This window comes from Petaurus breviceps, unplaced genomic scaffold (genome assembly GCF_028583685.1).
Source record: "Petaurus breviceps papuanus isolate PSGF00001 unplaced genomic scaffold, PetGlider_PUasm1.0 90897, whole genome shotgun sequence".
Lineage (NCBI taxonomy): Eukaryota > Metazoa > Chordata > Mammalia > Diprotodontia > Petauridae > Petaurus > Petaurus breviceps.
In genome coordinates, this window is record NW_027187374.1 from 13,769,472 (window position 1) to 13,786,599 (window position 17,128).

The following is a 17,128-nucleotide window of genomic DNA, read 5'->3' on the forward strand; positions in this document are numbered from 1 at the left end:
ACAAATTCCATTAATAAAAGGATAAATGTATAAAATAATAATAAAAAGAAAAAATAAGTCTATGCTCGACCATGAAGATATGATACATGTTTATTTGCAAGAGTGTCCACTATGGTCTGGTGCAAACTGGCTCCTGTTTTGACTCCCAAGGACACGCAGGCATTCCAGCCTGGGGTGTGTAAATAACAAATTATGTCAGCTCAGGGAGAGACTTCATCCTTGACATGTTCAGGGCCTCCTGTGTATTCTAGATCCAGTGTTTCTGGAAAATATTGCAACTCAAGAAGTCAAGCTAAGTTGGATTTAGGGTAACAGCACACACACACATACATATATACACACAGATTTGTGTATATATGTGCATATGTATATATATATATATACATTTATGTGTATATACACAAACATATAAATACACATACTATCTATCTTTCTATCTAAGTTTATTTAAGAGTAAATGAGCCCTTCATCTCAGGGTGCGGTAGGATATCAGCTTAAACAAAGAGAGAACAATCTTATTCAGGGGTCCTCTCTTGTCAGTCTCGAGTTGGATGGAAGTCAAGAAATGTGATGGAGTCAGCTCCTATACGTGTCCATATCTTATAGGACTTGACTCTATAGGCAGAGTCTCTCTCTCTCAACCACCTTGTTGGAGGTCCCTCATCCATGTATATCCCCAACCAACTAAATTAAGTCCCCTAAACAGATGCACAACATCATGCTTAGCATCCTTTCAAACAATCAGGAGTCATGTTCCTTTTTACATATATAACACCCAGCACAGGGCTGTCTTTCAGGGCATTGCTCAAGAAGGTGTTATAATTATATTTTAATAATATATTATTCATTCCCTTATTTGGTAGATGTTTATGTTCTATGAAATCCTCATGTAATCTCCATATGGCATTTTAAATCAGTAATTTATGAAGTTGGAACAAAATACTGCAGCCTATGAAATCATATTCAAAGAGAAAGAACATTGGGTATAGATATTAGGAAAGCAAAGCTGTGCTCTTAATATTGAAAGTTGCTAAATTTTCACAATTACCTTCAATTAAATATAGACAATATACTTCCAGCTTGTACCAAGGAATATGTTTAGATACTTTGGAAATACATTTTAACTTTCATGAGTTAATTGGGTAGTACTTGTTTTGTAAGGTAACATTAAATTAATATGGTAAGTTAACACATTCATACTAGAGTATATTAAAAATTGTAAGTAGCTTACCAGTTCAGATAACTCTACAGATGTAATTCTTCCTCTGCTCATGGAACTCTTAATTAAATTTGAACATTTTATACAGAATGGGCACTTATTAGATAAATGATTTTTGAATGAATGCATCACTGAATTTTCTACTTGGCTTTAGCTGGATTTCATAATCCTCTCCTCCAATATCTCTAGAATTGTTTTAATTTTAATGTTCATTATGTACATTATTTGTTGTTATTAAATTATTATAGTTAATAACTATTCATTTTCTGCCTTGATCCAATACATTTTACTGTTAGAAGTCTTTATTTCTAGACTTTATTCCTGATGGTAGCTTTCACAAGGTGATTCACTTCTTAGAGCACCATTAATTAAAAAAAATTCAATGACATTTTCTTTCAAGTAAATGTTAGAAGATGAATAAGATATTAATAGTAAGACACTAAGTGCTGCATGGACTAAAATGCTAATTATTTTGAGATTTCAAATATTGTAGATGGAAATACGTGAAGTTTCCTGTTTGATTTGAACTATTCTACATTTGGCATGTTTCCTATTAGCAACAACTTTTGAAGTATTTGCCTATCTTTTTACCAAATTTTGTGTTTCACTAAAAGATTTTTAGAAATACTTTGAGTTCAGTTTGTGATTTAGGTGCTACCTTTGAACTAAATGATAGTTAATATCAAATGAGTATGCTTTAAAAAGTTTTTTTTTTTTTATTTTCAAGCAATTGGGGTTAAGTAACTTGCTCAAGGTTACACGGCCAGTTATCTCTGGGTGTGGCGCTGGGTGTCTGAGCCAGGGATTCGATCTCCAGGTCGTCCCAACACTGGAGCCGGTACTCTTACTCGCTGAGCCACCTGGCTGCCCCTAAGCAATTGGGGTTAAGTAACTTGCTCAAGGTTACACGGCCAGGTGTTTCTGGGTGGGTGCTAAGTGTCTGAGCCCGGATTCGATCTCCAGGTCTCTCTCAACACTGGAGCCGGTGCTCTTACTTGCTGTGCTACCTGGCCTCCCCTAAAAAATTTTCTTGAGATTTAATATTGGTTAGAAGTTTCAGAGATATATAATTGCATTTAATAAGGTCTCTGATTCAGATGATAATTAAAAATGATTTAAGAAAATTTACCATTAAGACTTCTCAATATTCATTTACAAATATATTACTTAAACTATTAATTTACAGCCTGCCTTAGTTCCATGTGTAGCATTTGTGTATAACTTTCTACATATTTGGTTACATTCCCCATTCCTGTTGAAATATAAAGTAAAGCTCAATAATTCACCTTAGTTCCATGAAAGTCCTATTTGAAACAATGAAAACAATAAATTGAAGATTTTTTAAAAAGCATTTCTACTGTTTTCAATACATTAAGTAAAAAAGCATGCTGATAGTAATTTCTAGATGAAGATAGAAGAAATAATTTGACAGCATAATACTATTTATTGAGAAATGTATGTTTTCAAAGCATTTGTAGGTACTCAGGTAGTTTATTCTAATTTATGCTAAATATCATATTTATTCTCTTCATTCAACTCTATTTAAAATAGTTTGCTAAGTCAAGGTGTAGTTGACCCTACTTCCTTTCTGAAGAATCAAATCTCTCGTTGATGGGATTTGCTAAATAAGGTGTTTTAGGCACTATTCTTTCAAACTTTATTACTTAGCAATCATCCAAGGTAGATACATCTACTCCCTTCCTCCCCCACAAAATTATAGATTTTCTGTGAAAAACACTTGACCCTAAGTTCTTCAAGTTCAACTTTAGAGTTTCTATTTTAGAGTATATGATTGATCACAATTTGTCCAAGGAAAAATGAAGTAGTCATTTGTAGGAAAATGACTACTTTATATAGAGAGAAAATCTGTATCAGAGTCTATAGATTTTCTGTAAATGCTAATGACATATTTTCCATACTGATTTGACTATCCAGGATTCTCTCTTCTGTCTTCTATTCCAATGCTTTATTGTCTAATAGCTCCAAGATTTTAATTCATGTCTCCTTCCATTAGATAGATGTTTAGCTACATTCACTGCTCTGATGATAATAGTAATTGAATGAATTGTATCATGACATCTTTAAAAAATGGTGCAGTTTTTAAGTGCACATATTGGATGGCACCAACATGAGTATTCAAATGAACCTTGCTGGAGGAAAAACAATTAAATAAAACCAGAAAATAGATTTTAAAAAAACTATTAAGCTTTAGAGAGTGTTTATATTTGGTTCAGTGATATTTTGTAGTTTTTGACATGTTTTGTCTATGTAATTGATATTGTGTCATTAATCACCTTGCCTACATGTCTTTCAGGTCAGAAGGTATGTTTTGCAGACTTCAAGCATCCCTGTTACAAAATAGCCTATTTTCAGGACTTGTCAAGTCGAGTGGGCTTCCAAGAGGCACGCCAAGCTTGTGAAAGTGATGGTGGAGCCCTTCTCAGTCTTGAAAGTGAAACAGAACAGAAGTTAATAGAAAGCATGTTACAAAACCTCACTAAGCCAGACACAGGCATTTCTGATGGTGACTTCTGGATTGGACTTTGGAGAAATGGAGAGGGACAGATGTCAGGTGCTTGTCCAAACCTCTACAAGTGGTCTGATGGAAGCAGTTCCCAGTATCGGTAGGTGTGGGTACTGAAGGCATGAGTTATAATTTTAGTGCTTAGTCTTTAAGGGGAAAGCAGATTACCTGTAAAGGTGGTAAAAGTTATCATAATTTCTGTGGGTAATATTGCTTTAAAATACTTGCATTGGTGTATATTTTTAGAAACTGGTATACTGATGAACCTTCCTGTGGAAGTGAAGCTTGTGTTGTGATGTATCATCAACCAACTGCCAATCCTGGGCTTGGGGGTCCCTACCTTTACCAATGGAATGATGACAGGTGCAACATGAAGCACAATTTTATCTGCAAGTATGAACCAGGTGAGAAACATCAAGGTTTTCATAAAAATGACACTCTTGACTATTCTGTGGAAAAACTTTGCAATTCTTTATAGCTTTTCAGGTCACTGAAGAAAACTGTATTTTTAACATTCCAATGCATGTATTGTATTTTTCACTATAATCATGTTGTATTAATGAATAAATGTAGCAATTGTTCAACATCAGGAAGACAACAAATTCTTACAAAATACAATTCTTGTTCATGTCAAAAATTCCCCACTAAAACCATGGGAATAAATGAACCTTTTCTTAATATGATAAATATTATTTAAATCAGGAAGACTGAAGGAAGAAAATGAGCATTTATTAAATGCTTAATAAATGCCAGGCATTATTCTAAGTTCTGGAATTACAAATGAAAAAGTAAAAAGAATGCTAGCTTCCTATAATTACATTATAATTGAGGAAGACAGCATAACCACAGGGCATCAAAAAAACAAAAGGGTGAGATGGGGTATAAGGGTAGGCCAACATTGGCCCCTCCACAAAATAGAGACTCTAGAAGTAAGTCATCAATGAGAAAAGTGGGGTGGGCCCTGCAGGTGAATGGACCATGGGGATGGGAAGCTATTCCAAGAAGAGGGGACCCTAGGCACTGATAGAAGTTCCAAGATGAGGTAGCAGGAGGAATGGTTTTGAAGCCCAGGGGAAGTTAGGAGCAAGACTGGGAGGAGAGTGAGCTAATGTTATTTGTAATGGAGATACACTAGAAATGTTTCCAATAACATCAAGAATGAAACATAGATATCCATTGTTGCTATTATTTGCTATAATTCTAGAAATGCTACCTATAAAATTAAGAAAAATGTTGAGAGAATAGAAATAGGTAAAAACAAAGTAAAAGTTATCTCTGCAAATGGTATGAAGCAAAAGGTGAATAGCCTCAAGAGAAAAAAATGTAAAAAGTTGGATAGAAGGGGGAATAGCATTATACTATCTTATACTATAAAAGCAATAATTGTGAGTTGTAAAAATCTTGAGTAAAATATGGAAAATTTGATCAGACAAAGGAATCAAGATCCAGAACAAATCCAACTTTTTTTTTCTAAGTGTAAGTAAACCCAAGAAAAGCAAGTACTCATGATTTGAGGGGGAAGGAGAAACTTACTATATGTTCTTTTAATAGCATTTCCTTTTGTTTTTACTCTACCATTCTGGTATTCACTTTCTTCTACTTTAGTAATTTTTTATTCTAAATATGTAAATCCCTCTTTTGCTTATTTTATTCACTCCTTCAGTTTTCTTTTTTACATTCAGTTATTTTATTTTTAATCAATTGCATGTAAATACAAATTTTAATATTCATTAAAAAAATTTCGACTTTTAAATTATTTCCCTCCCATCCTTCCCCCCTCCTTGAGAAGTTAAGCAGGTTGACATAGATTATATAACTGTGCAGTCATGTAAAACATTTCCATATTGTCCATGTTGCAAAAGAAATCACAGACAAAAAACCCAAGAATAATTAAGTTTTTTTTTTAAAAAAGTATGCTTCTATCTGTATTCAGACTCCATCAGTTATTTCTCTGGAGGTAGATAGCATTTTTCATCATAAGTCCTTCAGAATAGTTTTGGAGCATTGTACAGCTGAGAATAGCTAAGTCATTCACAGCTGATCATCTCATAGTATTGATGTTACTGTGTACAATGTTCTCCTGATTCTGCTCATTTTACTGTTCATCAGTTCATGTTTGCTCTCCAGAATGGATTAGTTTACAACTCTACCTAAAATGCATTAGTGTCCCTATTTTCCCATATCTCTGCCAAAATTTGTCATTTTCCTTTTCTGTCATATTAACCAATCTGATAGGTGTGAGTTGGTGCCTGAGAGTTGTTTTAATTTGCATTTTTTAAATCAATAGTGATTTAGAGCATTTTTTCATATTACTACAGATAGCTTTTTGGGGAACAGTGGATAGAGTGCTGGGCTCAGAGCCAGGAAGACCTTAGTTTGAACCTCAGACACTTGCTAGCTGTGTGACCCTGGGAAAGTCACTTAACCCTGTATGGCTCAGTTTCCTCCTCTATAAAATGAACTGGAGTAGGGAACTAGCAAACCACTCTAGTATCTTTGCCAAGAAAATCCCAAATTGGGTCACAAGGAGTTGGACATGACTGAAAAACAACTAAACAATAGATAGATAACTTTGATTTCCTCTTCTGATAACTACTTATTGATCAACTTTGACCATTTTAAAATTGAGGAATGACTCATATTATTACAAATTTGATTCAATTCTCAACATTTTAAAGAAATGAGATCTTTGTCATAGAAACTTGCTGTAATTTTTTTCCCACCAGTTTTCTGCTTCCTTTATAATCTTGGCTGAATTGGTTTTGTTTGTGCAAACCCTTTTTAATTTGATGTATCCATCTCACATCCCCCTAATGCTCTCAATCTCTCATATAGTCTTAAATTTTTTCTTTTGCTTCTTTAGAAAAACTCTGTCATATATTCAACTTTTCTAATCATATAATTGAATTTTATTTTTGAAATTTTGAATTGGAAGCTTTAAATTCTGACCTATATTCACTCCTAATTTCTTCTATTATGGATTTAATTTCTGTTTTGAATGTTTCTGAAATCTCTTGTTGCTTCATCCTTTCTTGATATTCCACAGGATTCTATATTTCATCAGTCACTGGTTTACCTTTTTTGGTTGTTATAACTGAAATGAGATTTGTAATTTTTTGTGGATTTAGTTCTCATGCTTTCTTTATAACTTTAGGATCTTCTCTGTTGATTTATATCCTTGACCTCAGTCTTTAAAATTATATTTTTCTCTAGAAATATTTATTTTAGCTTCTTTTGTTTTATTTATTCATTTTTTATACTTCCCTGTTCTCTTTGAACCTCTTCCTTCTTTACTTGTTACTACCCTCTTCCTCACCAAGATTTTCTCTTACTTCTAGGTCTTTGTAATCTGGCTTCTAATGAGACTTCAACTGAAAATGCTCTCTCTAATTTACAACTAATTTACTTTTAATTATAATTTCTAATGGCCTTTTCTCAGTTCTCATCCTTCTTGATCTTTCTGTGGATTTTGACATCAAGGATCTCCCTTTTATCCTTGATACTCTTTTGTTTATAGGTTTTCATGACATGGCTTTCTCCTATTTCTCCTCTGCATGTTTGATTATTCTTTCTCAATCTCTTTAGGTAGGTAGTGTCTGCTAACCATGGTTGTCTTTTGAGGTTGTGTACTGGACCCTCTTCTCTTTTCCTCCTATACTGTTTCGCTTGGTGATCTCATCTCCTATGAATTTAGTTACCATCCCTGAGTAGATGAATCTCAAATATACTTATCCATCCCTAACTTCTCTTCTGACTTGCAGTCTTATATCTCCTGCTACAGATTAGCACCTCCAATTCAATGTCTCATAGACATAATGAAGATATATCATGTTCAAAACTGAACTCATTATTTCTCTCCCAAGTCCTCTCCTCTTCTGAACTTTCCTATTGCTGTCAAGTTTACCACCATCCTTCCCATCACTCAGGCTTTCAGCCTGGGCACCACCTTCATCTCCTCACTTTCCCCCATTAAATTGCGAGCTTCTTGAGGTCAAGGACCATCTTTGCTTTTCTTCATATCCTCAGTACTTAACAGTGTCATATATGTGTGTGTGTATATGCACATATAAGTGCTTAATAAATGTTTGCTAACTAGGTGCCACAAATTCAAATTGATTTTCAGAATTTTTGGACCAATTTATTCACAGCTCTACCGGTACAATGTCAGTATATCAGTGTGCTTGTCTTTCCACAATCTCCTCAATACAGGCTATCCCCATTTTATCTTATCTAATATTTGGTGATTTATTGAGTATAAGGTGATTCCTCAAAGTTGCTTTGATTTGCATGTCTCTTATGATTCACTCATATTTTAGTTAATAGTTTGCGATTATTCTTTTGAAGAATTTTTGTTCTTACCTTGTTTGTTTTTATTCTTCAATCCTTAGCCATTGAATGTATATGTTTTTTATTTTATTTTCTAAGCAATTGGGGTTAAGTAACTTGCCCAAGGTTACACAGCCAGTTATTTTGTGTGGGTGTTAAGTATCTGAGGCTGGAACTGATCCCGGGTCCTCCCGACTCCAGGGCAGCACTCTTACTCACTGTACCACCTAACCGCCCCGAATGTATATGTTTTGCTGACCTGGATTCCCTACCCTGAATAAATTATGAGGGTGAGTATTGGCCCAAACTGGATTTCAATCCCCTTTCTTTCAGGGTAACACCCACATTGGCATCTTGCCTGATTCTTCTCTCCACTGTACTTCTTTACTTTATGTTACTGGAATAATTAGTGCCTCCCACTCCTTGTAATATGTGGAGAAGGAAGGGTAGTTTGGGCATAGTCTTTGCAATTCCTGAGGACCCTTACTCTAGAAGTGGACCCCAGTCAGAAATCACACACTTTTAAACTATCTAATTCCTTCTTTGTTTCCTCTTTTGCTTTATATGGTTGAGTAGAATCACTGTCTGTTTCTTCTTGTAAGGTGGTAAGTGCCACATAGACCTAAGTCCAAATCTTGCTTCAGACATTTATTAGATGAATGACCCAGGGTAAGTTACTTAACCACTCTCTGTGTCAGTTTCTTCCTTTGTAAAATTGGGATAATAAAAGCAGCTACCTCCAAGGATTGTTATGGAGATAAGATGAGATAATGTGTATTAAGTGCTTTGCAAACTTTAAAACTCTTTAAACATGCTCACTATAATTATGGAGACTGTGACACAGTCACAGTAGCAGTAGGGGATGCCAAGATGAGCCTCACACAAGCTATACCTATAGGCTTGCTTTTGTTTGTGCTGCTGCAGGTGCCTAGAGGCTGGTGGGAGAGGGACACTGAAGAACTGCCCTAAATACTAGAGTTCTCCAGTGCTAATTTATAAAGACTTTATCTTGTCAAGGATTCTATTTTCTTTGGATTTAGCTGTAATTAACCTGTGAGCCATTTTCCCACTTAAATACAATTTCAGGATTTTTTTTTGGTTCTAATTACATTAAGAATGTTAAGAATGATGTGATTAATTTCCTAGAGGATGTTCATTTATTGGTGCCTAGGCAAATATCTCCTATTTAGAGTATTAGCCACCAAAATAATGTTTGAGGTGGTCTAAAAACTGCCAGAGTCTCATGACCTTCTGACTGCTTTTCTGACATAATGTAAATATTGTTGCAGAAATGGGAGAGCTTTTGCATATTTGAAGAACATTTTGTGGTTTTTGTTTATTTACTTTGTAGGTTGCTAAATCCAAAGAATTCATATGTGCGCAGCTAGCGATGAGTTTCTCTATGTTTAGTACTTGTCTGCACTTTAGAAGGTAGACAAATATTTTGTTGCCAGGATCATATTTGAAGCCTTTTCAGCTTTATATCTATCAGAGCTTGTACACTACTGGCCTAGCCCTTGAAAACAATGATTACCTCCATGTCACAATGGTGCATTGGAGTAGGACTTTGTCAATTATCTACTTAAAAATAGTTATTGCTACCTAGCAATAATTATTTTAATTAGTATTAAGCACTTGGAGATTAGTGATAAGACATGTCATATTTATTCATTTAATAGATATTTATTAAATGTTTAATACATAAATAGAACTTTGTTGGGTTCAGTAAGGGATAAAAGGATGTTAAAAATAGTCTCTGTCCTATAGACATGGACATTTCAATGTAAAAATGCAAATACCAATACAGGGCAATGGATGATTAGATGTCAGAAAAGTAGCATTAACTGTAAGTGCTTCAGGACTGCAAAAGAAAGATTGATTACTGTGAGCAGGAGTGATGATTTATATCAGTATAAATTAAATTTTAAAATGCTTTGAGGTAGATACAGGAAGGGGTATACAAATATGGGTTTTTTAACTTATAACTTTGAAAAGCTTACATAAGTAAACTAAGGGTCATAATTGAGAAGGAATGCAAAGAAATACTGCTTTACCAATTTAATTTATTCTTTTCTGAGCTATTGATTTAATAGATAGTACCATAGAAAAAAGAATTAGGAGGCAGAGTAGTACAAGATTGTGGTAAGAAACTTAAAATTTTTTTTCTAGTGAAATAAAAACCCCAGAGACCTAATAATTATGAAATAATTTTATTATATGTGATATTATATACTATATAATAATAATTTTAAAAAAGATTAAGAAAGAACTCAGGAATCACCTGGAGATAGTACAGAAATGTGCTTCAGACCATTGTTGCTTGAAATACTACTTCCTGGTGCAATACAAATAAAATAAATTGCTGATTATCTTGACTTATAGAATGGCAAATAATACAAAATGATTTTTTAAAACCACTTGGAAAATTCATATCTCTATCTTCTTGGCTCTGACCAAGGGCTGATAGCATCCTTCCATCTAGCTGAATAATTACCAGTAATTATTAAGAAGCAGGAGGTAATTCTAGATTTGTAGTTCTACAAATAGATGGTAAAATAAAAGTCTGTTTAGTTATAAAATGTTATGAAAAATTGCAATTTAAATATATATCTAAATTAAATTTGGTTATAGATACAATTAATATTTATTAAAACAGATATTTGAAGTACTTTTCATTATCTAGCCTTATACCTTTCACATTCACCACTAGATATACATATATGTATGTATAAAGTATTTGTGATCATTTTCAGAGAGTTTTCCAACCATTGCAGCAGAAAAGCCCTTTGATGCAAGCAAACCAGAAGATCCCTATCACATAGTTGTTACTGAAACAGGTAATTAGTTTACATTGATTTAATTGTTCTAACAAAAACAGAAATTATGCTGTGCAGTACATTTTGCCCCAAATGTAAATCTGCCATAGGACTTCTAAATGCTAAATAAGCTAATTTCATTAGCAGCTTTGTGATACTTCAATTGATCAGAACAAATGATCATAATAATTTTCAGGGCAGAGAAATGAATTGAAAATATATAGCCACTGAATGTAAACATCTCTCATAACTGAGTTTATATGTATACTTACATATGTATGTTTGTGTGTGCATATGTATGCGCATACACATGTGCATATATATTGAATGTGTGTATATCAGTATAAGCGTGTGTAAGTATATATGTATGTATATATGTATGGATGTGTGTATATATACATGTATGTATATATAAAAAACTGATATACACACATTCACCTTTATGCCGATATTTTCATTTAGCTAAAAAGCTAAGGAAAAACCTAAGTCTATATGGGACTCTTTTGTCTGTATGATGCAAATTTGAGTTTTCAGTGACCTGCGAACCATGTGATATCAACTCTCAATGAAAACTGTATGTTAGCAAGGAATTGCTTTATATGAGTTGCTACTTATATCAGTGTGATCCCAGCGTAATGATTCAATTTGACTAGATAAACTAAGAATTTCTTGTTCCTTAGACTTACCCTAACTGGGAAAGTAATTTTAAAAACATCTGAATTATTGCTATAAAGTAAGAAAAGTATATTCCCTTTTCCTTGGATTGAGAAGTTGAATGAAAAAGGAAATCATTGTAATTGATTAGTTGGAAGACTTACTGAAGTTAGAGATGTACAGAACTCTTTATATAATGAAGTGAAATAATGGAAACTTTAATCAAACTACTCCATCTTTATATGTTAATTTGGAACGATTCTCTTGTTCATTTATTCTAACTAAATTTAGCATTATGTCTGCTTTTTTCTTCTCTAGATAGTCAAATAGAGTTTTGGGCAGTTATATGAATATTTAGTAATAAGATCTTTTTGATCTTATGATCCTTATGACTTGAATGATCTAGTATGATTATGCTGATGATCCTGAATTTATCAGACATTTACTTTATAAAGAGGCATGAATTGAAATTACCATTTTGATTTTGCAAAAGACATATTTTACAGTACTCTAAAACACTCTGATCTGAGAAATTTTTTCCTCTTATGGCCAAGAAGAAGAGTTATGTTGTAATTATAGGCATCACAGTAATGAAGTGACTGTAGCAGGTTATCTTCTTAGAAAGATATAGAGTCCCCATGAGTGATGAGACAGAATTAAAGAATAAACTAATTAACCTTAGAATTTCATTATGATTGATTCTTTGCTCCCCAGACTCTATCAGTATTTATATTTTTATCACAGCATAAAAATAATGAGTGTTTTTCCTCTTTAATTAATGGAAGTGAAAAAAAGGGAAGAAAACACTAAAATCTATAAAAAAAAAAAAACTAGTCTCATTCCGAATGTTAGACTTACAAACATTAAAGAAGATGTCTATTAGCTGCTGTGGTTTAATTTGAGTTTGTTGTCTGACTAAAACATGCTCATGTGCATAATATATGTGTGTATATAGATATAGATATATATATATAGCTAATCTCTAGTTATGCTTATTTCAATAACTAGAGGAAGGGTTATATTATGTCATGTCAAATGCACAAGAAGTTTCAAGATGAATGGGGAAAATATCATATAACATACTCTAAGTTTTTTTATAGGTATAATTCCCAACCTAATTTATGTTGTTATACCAACAATACCTCTGCTGTTGTTGATACTGGTGGCTTTTGGAACTTGCTGTTTTCAGATGCTACATAAGAGGTAAATACTAAATACATGAGCTATTTTAATTTTTGTAATTATATTTCCATAAATGAAGTGATCTAATTTTTAGTAGAAAATGAATTTATTTTCTTAGCTATATTGGACATGAACTATATATTGGCAGATTTCCATACCTGAATATTCACTTTTTTAACTTGTTATGATTTTATATTAGTAAAAACTGGTAAAATGTCAAAATATGCTAGTATCTGGCTCTGGAAGTCTATAGATTATATAGTAATGCAGTAATTATGGGGATTGTGAAAGACTGAAATCCATGTAATGATTCTATTATCTAAAGTCAAAATCATCCATGGCAATCTCATGAGAAAACTAATGGTGCACAATGTGATTAGGTGGAACACAAATACAGACATTGTACACATCACTGGTGTGAGATAATACTCAAATTTCTTCTTTAATTTTTTTTAATCAGGGCATGATTATTTTGATCTTTTTAAACCAAGTAATTCATAACTTTTTTGGGGGATCATTGAACATGTTGCTTTTATTCTTTTTTGTGTTATAGAAAGATAATGACTTTACACACACACACACACACACACACAGTTTCTAAGTTTGTTGATTGTTATTTATCATGTATTATATGTTTGGAAGAAAATTTCTGATTGAAATCATTTGATGTGATAACAGTTGGGTATTCATTTTGAAAATATTAATTGATTATGTTCAAAATATTTGATCCGAGAGTCTTAGACTATAACAGTATGGATTAAAATTGGGAATTATATTCATTAATGCTATTTTTATTTTGTCTTCAAAATAGCAACTCCCATTAATCTTGAAAGGATCACAAGTAGAGGAGAAAAATAAAAATAGGAAAAAATTAGCTTAGCTACATAGGAACATAATTGGAAAATTTCACTAATATTAATTAAATCTATTATAGAAGGGAAGCAGTTTGGTGTAATGGACACAGAGTCTGCTTTCTAGTAAGAAAACTCAGGTTCTAGTACCATTTCTAATACATACTTGTGTGATCTGGTAAGCCATGTAACTTCTTGGTGTCCCACAGATAACTGTCTGATGCTCTAACCTGCAGAATAGTTGCCAATATACAATGGAAAGAAGCTGAAGAAGTTTCCCAGGACCAATGAAATTATAACTACAGTTCAAAAATAAATGTTATGAAAGAAAAAAATGACCATAGAAATGAATGTTTTCATTAGGAAAGTATTTTTTTGTTACTCTTATTGTCAAAAGTTTTTTTTCCCTACATTTGTTTTCCTACAAATTAACAATATCCCTTGAATGAGATTAAAAATTTCAGGTGAGGTTTTTTTTTTTTTAAAGCAATCGGGGTTAAGTAACTTGCTCAAGGTTACACGGACAGTTATTTCTGGGTGTGGTGTTAAGTATCTGAGCCCGTCAGGTGAGTTTTTGAAAGGAGTTAAAACTAAAGTTAGGTTTTTTAAGGGAAAATAAAGAGGATCCCAAATTTTTATTTTTTGCTTGTTTTCTTTAAAGTGGAGAATGACCTTTGGACTCAAAATGACCAAATAAAATATTAGATAAGGAGATCAAATTCAAGATAGGTAGAATGATACTTGGAGAGAAACTGGCTGCCCTGGATGTTTTCCCCTTCATTAGGATAACATCATTTAAATTTTCTGGATTGAGAGTAACTCCAGTTTTCTTTCCCTAATTATGTTGTTAGCCAACTGGGAAAGCATGAGTTTCAAAATCTTAAGAAAAAAGGGGATACAATAAGTAATAACAGCATCAAAATACTTGGTATTATTTCAGGATGATTTCTATTCCTATTCCTATTTTGACTTGACAGGTCTAACTGAGAGAAATCCCTTTTCCATCATTCAAATTTTCTCTTGATCATTTTGAATCAAAATATGCAAACATACAATTAAATTAGAGTATTTGTTTTATATATATATATATATATATATTTAGAGAGAGAGAGAGAGAGAGAGAGTATTGTTTTATAAATGGAAAAAGAAATGATTTTATAAAAGTAGTGACCAATGGGCTGTGGGAGTCTGAGGTCACACTATTCAGACCACCTCATACCTGAATTAGCTAGGAAGTAAGTATACTAAAAAAAATGTATCTCTTTATTTTTTCAGTAAAGGAAGAAAAAAAACTAGCCCAAATCAATCTACACTATGGATTTCAAAGAGTAGCAAAAAGGAAGGTATCATGGAGATATAACAACTCAGCGATTTGTCTTCTAAGGAAAAAAATCATGCTTTAACTTTCTGGATGTGCATAATCAATGACATCAGAACATTAGCTTGGAATGGCTTTGAAATCTCAATCAGCAAGATGAACTGTATGCTCCACCTTCAGGCAAATATTAAGATAATTTTATATGTTTGTTTTTTCATTAACAAAATATGCCATGCTAAATAAAGAAGTGAAACCTGTTTATTTTGCAAAGGGAAGCTCCTGAACTTCATCTAAACAATAAAATGGACAGCAAAATTAAGAATGACCCATGTACATATCAGGAACATGTGTTTCAAATGGTAATAGAAAGCTATTTTTCTTTTATCTTTCATGTTGTAGTGTAATTGAAATACTAAAACTTATACTGAAATTTACACTGTATAAAATATTTTATCTTTGTTTAGCTATTTGATAAAATAGATTGCTCTACTATGTATTTTTATGGCTTCTTATTTTTTAAAAAGACTGTTCCTTATTCTAATCAAGCAAATGTGTCAATGTCAGCACATTTTACAGGAGTTTCTTTTTATTTTCAGTGCTGAAGTGCTTGAATCCAAGTGTAATACTCATAAAAACCACTTAAGATAAAACAGTCATTTGGTCATCTGCTTAGTGTCTTGCAACCACACGATTCAGAAGTTGCCATGCAAACCTAACAATTCAAATATTTTGTGTTAGTGTAAAGATCAGTAGGTATCTCTTTTATCAAATATGTAAGGCACAGTTAAGCCTTAAAATTATTTTGGAGCTTAAAAATCAAGAAAATTTTCAAAAGAAATTTAATTCATTTTATTCACAATAGTGTTTTATAATGTCGAAATAACAAAGAGAAATGAAGTATTAAGTGGTGATCCAAACTACATTACATATACTCACTCTTTTTCTACTACATTTATCTCATCATATGTCTAAGACAAAGAATACTTCATGAGGTCACTGGGTATCACAACAGAGGCTATTACGAAGATTACTTATCAACTTTGGGTAGCCTATATGAATTCATGTTATAGTCTTAGAATAAGTTTGAGAAGAATTGAGGTAACAGAACTGAAGAGCTGTCATGTGACATAAGGATTAAAAAATGAGTGTGGTTCAAGAACAATTAGGGAGTGCCACAAATTTGAAGAAGAACTATCATGTTTCCCAGGGTTGTCTTTTCTCCAGGATAAATCTCCCCAGATATTTCAAACTGTTCTCATGTGGAATGGAGACATTATTTTTATAGTACCATTCTTTTGTAGGTCACTTTTGTTACCCTTTGCTGTCATCATTTGTACATATATTTTTAAAAGTTTCATTATTATTATTAGTTTGGGGCTTGAAATCAAAATAATTGTCAACAGACTTACTATATTTGATTCACAATAATGTATCATGATGTAGAAAATAACAAAGAGAAGTAAAGCATCTATTGTGGTCCAAATAAACAGCTTGTGAGTAAGGTTTGCTACCCATATACTCTTCACATTCTACATTTCTTGTGTCATATATACATATAAACCCGACAAATTAAACAAATAAGAATTTCTCCATATAAATAAGAACAGAAAAAGAGGACTGTACATGAAATCATTACTTTCTACTATATGTAGTTTGCTTTTAAAAAAATATTTCGAATTTAGCATGGCTTGTCTATGTCTCCTGAAATTTCTTTTGATGACTCCCGCATATTTCTTTTAAGGATTTTTGATGCTTTCCTTTTTTTTTGCCTCCTTTTAAAAGCATCACATCACTTGTAATATTATAGTTATTTTATAAATTGTTCTATTGGTTCTGTTCACTTCAATTTGTCTTGGTTCATACAAATCCTCCTACATATTTCTGAATCTGTCTCTTTTATTATTTCTTATGGAGTAACAGTATTCCATTACTTTTTTTAATACCATGATTTTTCATCAAACACTCGGTTATTGACTTTCTTTATTTTTTATTCTTCTTTAGCCTATTCCATTGATCCACTTCTTTATTTTTTTAAACAATACCAGATGGTTTAGATAACTTTGCTTTAGAGTATATTTTTGAGGTCTGGAAGTGCTATTCCCCCTTTGTCTTTACTTCTGTTCATTATTCTTTTGATATTCTAGATCTCTTGTTTTGTTAAATGTATTTTATTATTTTATCAAATTTTATAAAATATTCCTCTGATAATTTTATTGATTTAGCTTTAAAAGTACAAGT

General features: G+C 32.4%; 1 protein-coding gene across 1 annotated transcript in view; it reads left to right on the forward strand.

Moving 5' to 3' along the window:
- The window catches only part of CHODL (chondrolectin), a 29,922-nt gene extending 13,545 nt beyond the window's left edge, over nucleotides 1-16,377 (forward strand). The window contains exons 2-6 of the mRNA XM_069075044.1: nucleotides 3,534-3,843; nucleotides 3,990-4,147; nucleotides 10,823-10,906; nucleotides 12,640-12,742; nucleotides 14,848-16,377. Coding sequence (XP_068931145.1) covers nucleotides 3,534-3,843; nucleotides 3,990-4,147; nucleotides 10,823-10,906; nucleotides 12,640-12,742; nucleotides 14,848-14,932 — 740 coding nt within the window. The 3' untranslated portion in view covers nucleotides 14,933-16,377. The remainder of the gene's footprint in view (nucleotides 1-3,533; nucleotides 3,844-3,989; nucleotides 4,148-10,822; nucleotides 10,907-12,639; nucleotides 12,743-14,847) is intronic.
- The last annotated feature ends 751 nt before the right edge of the window (nucleotides 16,378-17,128 follow it).